Source organism: Morone saxatilis, unplaced genomic scaffold, assembly GCF_004916995.1.
Source record: "Morone saxatilis isolate NCDOM2014 unplaced genomic scaffold, NCSU_SB_2.0 Contig11, whole genome shotgun sequence".
NCBI classification, from domain to species: Eukaryota; Metazoa; Chordata; class Actinopteri; family Moronidae; genus Morone; species Morone saxatilis.
In genome coordinates this window covers 21,810,036-21,819,219 of record NW_023339663.1, presented here as the reverse complement: position 1 = coordinate 21,819,219, position 9,184 = coordinate 21,810,036, and the positions used below count along the sequence as shown (strand labels likewise).

At 37.0% G+C, this 9,184-nt stretch overlaps 1 protein-coding gene across 1 annotated transcript; it reads left to right on the top strand.

The window, feature by feature from the left end:
• The first annotated feature begins 1,531 nt into the window (after nucleotides 1-1,531).
• Nucleotides 1,532-9,153, top strand: rec114 (REC114 meiotic recombination protein). The gene is made up of 6 exons (XM_035651898.1): nucleotides 1,532-1,676; nucleotides 3,430-3,519; nucleotides 6,615-6,698; nucleotides 7,291-7,464; nucleotides 8,545-8,619; nucleotides 8,851-9,153. The coding sequence occupies exons 1-6, from the start codon at nucleotides 1,593-1,595 to the stop codon at nucleotides 9,013-9,015; spliced, it is 672 nt and encodes a 223-aa protein (XP_035507791.1). The 5' UTR covers nucleotides 1,532-1,592; the 3' UTR covers nucleotides 9,016-9,153.
• Nucleotides 9,154-9,184: the final 31 nt, after the last annotated feature.

The following is a 9,184-nucleotide window of genomic DNA, read 5'->3' as shown; positions in this document are numbered from 1 at the left end:
GATCAATAAAGTATATCTATCTATCTATCTATCTATCTATCTATCTATCTATCTATCTATCTATCTATCTATCTATCTATCTGTTAATCAGCAGATTCTCACAGGTAGGTCAGAATTATATGTTTTATTGTGGTGTAGAAAAATAGTTATTCTATGGCAGTGAACAATGACACATTCAATTCAATATGAATACTTTGTCTGAGATGTTGACGTCAAATATAAGTCACAGAGTTTTTTTGTTAATGTAAAAAATGGCTCCCCATTCACAAATGAATAAACTGAACTGAATTCTAGCCACAAATACAGATGTTGCACCCAGTGAAAGTCCTCCCAGTTGTTTATTTTAATTATTACACACATTCTAAGTAGCCCCTTTCCAGAGTACTATTAATGAACCCACTTATTGGCTAGTTGCACTTTCAAGGGAGAGAGGGAGTGTAACAAAAAAGTACTGAGGGGTTGCTAAACCAGCTTAAAGCAGTTAAAAACCCCACTGAGTCCCTTTGAGGTAATTTGTTCAAGTACCTGGATAACAAAGAGTACACCAAGCTTGTCTTAGAGAGCTAGTGGTGAGAAAAATCCAGTCCATAACTACCATGTTGAACCTATGTTCGGTCACACTGCTGTCCTACATGTCAGAAGTGCTATCAAGGTTTCTCTTCACTTCCCACACTGAGCAAAACTTGAAACCTACAAAGTAATCCATGTGGCCACACGAACATGCCTGACTTTATCAGTAAGATTTTGACGATTTAGATCAAGGATAAGTGTTGTGAAAGGGAAGTGAACAACAAACAAATGTAATTTATTCAGGTTGTTGTGAAATTCTTTCCATCATCTGGCTTTTGTCCTACCTGTACTGTGTCTCTTTCCCTCTCTGTCTTAGTGAAGTTAGCAGCTGGATCTGGGAGGAAAACAATACAGTGGGCAGATCAGACTAGATGGTTTTAAGCAAACTGCTTTGAGCTAGACATGGCAGACATCTAATAGAGATGGACCAATACATTGGCCCAGGCTGATATGTCAACTGATGTAAGCTTTTTGCAGATATATTGGTGTCATTGTATATTTTTTATATTGTAATAAGCAACAAGAAACTGCAGAACTTAAATGCCAAACCAGGTTTGAGGTCATTTTAGAAACAGTGTCACCTTTAAATAGTTTGTCCACCATTAAATGTCCCAGTCTGCGCATATCTAGGTCACAACTAATAAAAACTAAATAAATCGTTTCCTTTATGACTACATTAAGTTTTCAAGTTTTCAAAATAAAACAAAGATGGCAGATGGTTGCCTGTTTTGTATGAAGCAAATAGCAAAATGGCTATATGTTGGCTTATTATTGTTTAGCAAAATAAATAACAACTGTTTTCAGCCCTGTGTATAATTTAAACAGAGAGCACATTAAACGTCCCTGTCAACATAAGCTGGCTGTTTGTGATGATAACTATCCTCTATATATCCTATAATGCTTTCATTGTGCTGGCTGCCATCAGTCCGTACACACTGTACTTAGGTAACGTTGACGTTAGTAACTTCACATCAGGTGTTGGTTTGACAGAAAACCAAATCATTTGTCTGAAGTTACTGGAAATGGCCAGCAGTCGGGCATGGAGGTTAAAACGCTACGGGCGTTTCGTTCCAGGCAGTGGAGAAACAGATGGGAAGCCCTGGAAGGTAAAAGACATTTAACATTTACTTAATAATAATTAATAGTTGTTGAGCTGAGTTAGGATAGCTAGCTGAGATTATCTTAGATTAGCTAGCGCGAGTTTTCTAATTAAGCTAACGTTAGCTTCTGTGTTGTTTTACAGTCTGACATTAGTCCCCAGGCATAATTTGGCCGGTAAAGGCTAGTGTCATTGCAGGTGTTTTAGCTCATTATACTATTATTATACGCACAAATATGAATTTAATTTAATTTCATGTATTTTTCATGGACCTAAATTTACCTGCTAGCTAGGATGCTCCCCCAGTGGGCGTGATACAGTCTGGTTATGACCCCCCAGTCATGGAGCTATAGTTAGGTTTGTTTGTTTGGAAAGAGTTTAGTTCTTAAAAGTTTAGAAGACTTTCAAATTCCTACATTGAATATATATATATATAAGGGTATCCAACTAACTATGATCTAAAACTAAGGAAATCAGCTTTTACTGCATAAAACTGTCTAACTTGTAAAGAAGAATATAGAGCCTTTCCAGTTTCTGTTGGAGTGAATTAATGTTGACTGGTAAGACCTTTGTTTGAAGCTCTACTGTGAAGTAAAACAGCTCTGCACTGATTCCCAGCCCTGATTTAAATTCAGTTGCTACTCACATGGTGGTTGATGAAAACAAAATACTCACATGTTCAAGACACAAAAACAGATCTCCAGAAATAGATTGAAAATTCAACAGTAGACTAATCAGAATAATGTAGAGTTGCAGCAAAAAAGCTTAATCTTAGACTGTAAGCAAATAAATGCAAGACCTTTTATATGCTTTGGGAATCTACATGAAAGAGAGGGAACCAACATGGGAAGGGACTTTGGGGAAAGCTACTGGTGTAAATCTATATAAATAAAACAATAGCATTCTTACAATGGTAAAATGGTTTTATTCCATAAAGAGGGGTACTGGGAAATAATAATACTAATAATTTGTTTCACAGATAGTGAACAATAATCTGACGAGAAGAAGACATGTGGAAGTCTGTATTTCTTGCTATTTCGTGTCCTATTTTTTCAGTTGTCATTTTTCTTTACTGACTTTGTTATTCATCTTCAGCTTCTCATCCATCTATGTAGAGTTTCAAAATATCAGTCTAGAGTTCGGAAAACTGAGATTTGGTGATGCTGTTGTGTGCTGGAACAATTTAAAGTATTGCTTTAAGAATTGTGGGTTTGTCTTTCATTAACTGCATCAGACTCTAGATGGCAAGCTGGAGCTGTGTGTTTAGTGTGAAGACAGGGATAGATGGCTGTGAAATCAAAATTACCGATATAATACAGTATACTGTGTGACACCTCTGAGAATAGAACTACAGTAAATGGACTCATTGTACACCACATTGCAGGGTGTAACAAACAGTTCAATGCAATTTGTGAACATGGAATGACATGATTTTATCTCACTGATTTCGTAATGAAAAGTAATTATTTAAAACACTCACGATTGAGTAGTGCAACTGAAAGAACACATTTAACCATTTTAAGAAAATTATATTAAAATTATATTAAGTAAGAACACAAGGCAAACCATGTGCTCAGAACAGATACGACTGTATAAACCAATTCTCATTGACTGCCTCATTTACCTTAACTTGTAAAAATGACACACTGTTTTAACCAAACACCTTCTAAAATGTATAGAGAGATCCATCAGAAGTTGATCAGGAAAACTTACTATTCACTATAATTTTGTACTGGCTAATACTATCTTCTCTTCACCAGGTATTTGAGGGAAATGGCAATAAACCAGAAATTGTCCTCACAATTGTGGACTCTGGATACTTGCTGGTATTGCAAGGACAGAAAAGCTTGGTAAGAAGACTATGTGGCTGTATTAAGTGCTGTAATTAATTAACACAAGATCTGTAGATTAAGCCTATATTTCCAGATCCTGGTACCCTGTATGGTACTTTAGATCCAGCCTCATGTGCTTGTTGGTGGTGAGAAGGACTGTTCATTACTAATTCACTGTAGAATTGAATTGATATATGTCAACGCTCCTACACATCAGGAGAAAAAGAGAGAAATATGCAAAGAAAATGCCTCATTGTGGGTTTCCATATGATACTGTATGTTTATTTTTGAAAGATTAGTAATTATAGTTGGATATATGCAAAGCCTGTGGATCACAATATCACAAGAAAAGTTATTCAGATGTTGACAAAAATAAAAATATAGTCTCCTTCAAGGTAGACTTTAGTTTCATGAAAACTCATCATCTTAAAAATGGTGAGGCAATTCTGTGGTGTACACCAATTCATTTTGATATTCACATACAGACTTCTAGCTTTTAAGACCTTGACATTGAAACTTCAGACTGTAGCAGGTGTCAGTGCAAGAAACACTGTCTTGCATAGATGTTGCAGTGTGCCTGTACTTCAAGCTCTGTAATTAAAAAGAATAAATTGTGGCTATAGGGGAAATAATTTAAGGCTGCAGCTGAAAATGTCATGCTCTTACACTGGTAATCTGTAATACGCCGCAGTTGTTATTACAAGTTGTCCTTCCCCATATGGAGGGAACATTGAATGTGAATTGCATTCATTATTAGTAATGCTGCTCCAAATCACAGTCTTGGATGACTGCTTGGCAACTCTTGCAAAGTATTACGTACCACTACATTGTAGCTTTTGTATAAAGAAACAAACAATAATCTATATTTTAATGTAGAGAGTTTTTAGTATTCAGTGTCATCGTTCTAAAAATGGCTAAAGAAAGAGTGCACCTTTTTTCTCAGCAAATTTTCTGGGATTTAAATCCGTGACAGAAATCTGCTTTCCAGATAAAAAGCTTCGATGAAGGCCATACGGCCATACTGCTGAAGAGCTTGACATTTCTGCTGAAATCTGATGGGATTTGACTGGATTGTTTTGGTTAGGTCAAGCCAAATGTCCCTCAGAACTTTTGGGTACAGATTCAAATTCAGTTGAAGACTACTATTGGGAAAACCTTCAGGTTCAGGCTGACATAAAGCTAAAACCCAGTTCAGGCTTGGTTCAGATTTTGATAGAAATATTTTACATGGTAGTAAGGTTGGGCGTGAATTTGAATGCTTCTATTTTATATGCCTGATAGAACACTGACTTGACATTTGTTGTCCAGTTCGTGCATTGGTTTGTGGCCAACCTTGGCACAGCAGAGTGACATACATCTTAAAACCAGAAGTAGGCCAATACCAGTTGTGGGCAAGACATAACTAATGTCACATAGATGTTAAACCAATTTTTTTAGAAGAAAAAAAAAACTTAGATATAGGTGTGTTACACTGCAGAAATGTGGTTAAGCATGTAAAATAGTAAAACTAGAACATGAATTTGGGGAATTTGACTTGTTATTGTGGCCTTTAAAAGTTAACTTCTTGCCCTGCAGACAACAGAAATTTAAGGGGCTACTCCGTGTCTCATTAATAGAGTTCTGGCAGGTGACACGGCTATCTTGCTGCGCCAGGGTGCCGAGCCAGACAGATATTCAGGTCAGGCTGCAGAGAGCTTTCACCGAGCATGATAGACTGGTCTATTATAGATTGGTGCAGTAAATGCTCAGGAACTTTCAATACAGAGAGCTTAAGCCTATAGGCTACATGATAAGGTCTGAAGGAAACTTTTGGAATTGTCTTTGAACAATACTAAAATGTGCTGTATCACAGAGAAGTACGATGTTATTGAGGAGCTTCAGTGTTCTCTTAATATATGGACACTCCCGACTTAACAGGCATCCAACAAGGTAAAATCAGTTATCAGTAAATGCTTGTATTGACATGATATTCATTCACACTAAATATGCAATAGATGAAAAACAGTATAAAGTGTTTTAGTACACTGCTGGCACACTACAAGCAAAAAGAGCAGCTTCACTGTTCTTGGCATAGATTCTCTGTGTTTTTGGAACTCTCCTGGAGGTATTAAACACCATCCTTTCAAAAGATATTCCCTCATTTGGCCTTTTGATAATGATGGTTGAGAGCACTGTCTCATATGCCACAGAATATCCCATATGTCTGATCTGGGTTGGGAGCTGGTGCTTGTGAAGGTCACTGAATATGATTCACATAACTTTCATACTCCTACACACATTTATTTAGGTGTTCTGCCTTACATTAATTGCAAACAGTACAGTTGCTCACCTACGTTTGCATTAGAATGGAAATTAATATCCGATAATGTGTTTCTCTAATTGTTATGTACTAAAGCATTTCAGCAGAGAACCAGCATTTCTATAAAAATCACAAGGCTGTCTTAATTACATATTTATTTATGTTTATTTCCACAACCACAGTAACTTTGTTTTCCAGCAATAGATTTTTTCCACTGCAACCAGAGACACTTGAGTAAGATTTCTGTTTCTGTTATTTCTGTTATTAAATGACTGAGTTTGCAGTCAACAATGCTATTAGTTTCAGAGATTTCTGTTATAAACATTGGATGTAGAAGGATTCTGCTGCAGTACAGCAGAGCACATTCTCCAGGTGCAGTGCCATTTGTCCAAGGAGACCCTGTTGATATACCTACATTGTTATTTAGGTGTATAATGTAGGTCAAAAGTCAAAACAAACGCACGTTTAACAAAATAGGCTGATCACAGTATTTAGCTATTGTTTTATACATTTGCTTGTTTGATTCTGTGTGTAACAAAGCTTGCCATAAGCCTCAAAGCTAGGGTTACTGAGTAAACAGAGACCCCTGCAGACAGTTTTAGGTAACTATTTTTTCAGTCATTTTGAATGAGTGGAAATCAAGCTGCTTTTACTTGATATAGTACAGAACAAGATCATTATATATATATATATATACATATATACAAAAAACATTTACCAAAAATGTTTTTTGTATATGTTGTTCATGGGTTAATGTAGCCTATGGATAAAACCTTTTCCTGTCTGCTGCTGAAGACGTTTTCTCTTCTTTCAGGATACAATCCCTTTGCTCTGTGGGTCTGATTTTCTCAAAGTGCACCAGAAATCTGATAACCTGATGTTTCAAATTACTGTGATGGTGAGTCGTGAGATGCATTGTAATCCCACAATGGGTAGTATTTTCTCAAGGTCTATCCTAATACCTTAATTCCCATGCAAGATCAAGAGCATTATATAAATTACACCATAACAAATTAAAAGGAAAAACTAATACTACTTTAGTCGGTCAAGGCAGATGGCCACCCACCTAGAGCTGCTTGCTCATGGTGGGAATTGTTGGGTTTCTAAGTACTTTTATAAGGAGTAGGGATTATACCTACTCACATGTCTTGAGATAAATTTTGTTATGATTTGGTGCTACACATATAAAATTGAGTTGAAATTGAATTAAATAGGATTGGATTATTAGTTTGTTATATTGTTTATTCAGATGCTGTCATCCTCATATAAAATTACTATCCAGATAATTTAGTAGTTAAATTTATTTAATGTTCAGACATGTTTCCTTGTATACCAAACCCTTTTTTTAACTTAATGAGATGCTGCTTTTACAAAAGCAACATACAAAACATGCGTGAGAGTGATTTCATACAAATTTTGCTAACAGATACAGATTCCTTATTTTACTTTGTTTTTATAGATTGAATGTATTTGTTTGTTGATTTCTGCAGGGAGAGGGACGAATGATAAGGATGCAGTTTGATGGAAGCAGCAGGGCCGAGGCTATAAAGGAGTGCTCAAGTGCTGTGGAAAAACTGATGGAGTACGTTCCTGTCACTACTCAGGACGCCGCCACACCACCCCCTAATCAGTCCCCCGCTGAGGTCTCTGCACCAGTGATGCAGGTTGGCCACAATACAATTCAGTAAATAAAATGTCTATATTGTAAACACAGATTATTTGGTTGTATGTTCAAAATGTGTTGGCCATAGAAATCCCCAAAATAGGCCTATGAAATAAGTGGTACGTCTGGTTTTTGGTTGTACAGTATCAAAGAGCTTTTCTTCCTGGCTGATCTCCTATGTTACCATTTATTGTACAGCATTTTGTCAATTTAAAAAAGTATATCAGCGTAATTTAAATTGCCATAACTGAAGTTCTCATACAGGCATTACTCAGTGCTTAACCAACAGTATTGTCACAATGCATGACCACAGTCAGCTTCATGAACAATCGCCATGTTTGCTCACTAGATGGTGCTGTTTACAATACTGTCTTATTGTTAGAGGTCACACTGACTGAGAGTATATACTGCACGTGAGTCATTTGCCAATCACAATACAATATGTGGTGTAGAACACAGTTTGTACCACCCCAAACACATACGCAAAGACAGGAATATAGAACAATAATATGATTACGTTATAAATACAGCCATCAAAGTGGCATACCCCTTAAGCCACTGAATAAATGAGTTTGTAATATTGCTTTTAACAGTCAAACTGTTGATTATGAAAACAAACATTTTTGTCCCAAAGCTAAAAACACAAAACAATATAAAATGCCCTCAAAGCATTTAACCACTTGTAATTCACACTCTACAAACGACACAATGTAGGGATAAGATTGTTGGTGCTAGCATCATTCAATTCAGCTTGAAGTGACCTTTTATTTACCTTTAACCTTGGAAACACCCAGAGCTTGTAGTTAATTAGAAATTGGATTCTGAGTGAAACGTGGATTCAGCCATCTGGCTAACAACATTTACCATGAAGGGCTGAGAAAGAAATGGAGTCTGCCATGGGTTTGAATGTGACCTTTAGCGAACAGACACGCTGAAGGAGTTCACAGTGCAGATGAAAGGGCTTTGAGGGGTAGATATCTTTCAATTAGTAATGAAGCCATTGATTGGCCTCTTAACCCTGTGGTGTCATGCCGTGTTTGTCAAATCTTTTTTCTTCTTTTGTGTGTAACCCTGTCAGCAGACTTGGAAGGGAAAAGCTGTGGGAGTTGAGCCTGAGGTTGTCCAAGGATCATTGTCCATCAAGCGTCTTACCCAGGTATTGATCTGTAAAAGTGAGAGCTAGCAACTAACAAAATTGAACGTCCACTGTGCAACATATTAGGTGTAATTTTGTGTTAAATATAACTAAGAAGCACAGAGTTTTCACTGCTTTTCATGAGGCACAAGGGGCTTAGTTAATCAACTTCCCTAAATAAAAACGCTAGCATAAGCTACTAAAGTAACGGTTTCCTCTTTTTAATTTTAGTATTTTTTGGACCTTTCACAGCACTTCTTGGGAGAGACTGCCGTGACTCTGCCTCAAGTATATGGCCACAGTTCTTTGGCACAAGGTGACTTGGAGCCCATCCTGCGTATTTGTCTGCTGGATCCCAGCTTTCCTGCATTTGTGGAGAAGGTGGAGGGAGAGCTGAGGAAAATGCTTGAAGAGTGATGAATCTCAACAACTGCTGAAGGCAGAAAGGTTAAATCTGTGCCATGTGTTTTTTCTTATACAGTTTGTGTAGGCAGTGACTGGTGGTGGTGGTGGTGGAGTGTTTCTGGCTGGGCTGCTGATGTTTGAAATGTGTATGGTATATGGCGAGAAGAGGATGCTTTAAAGT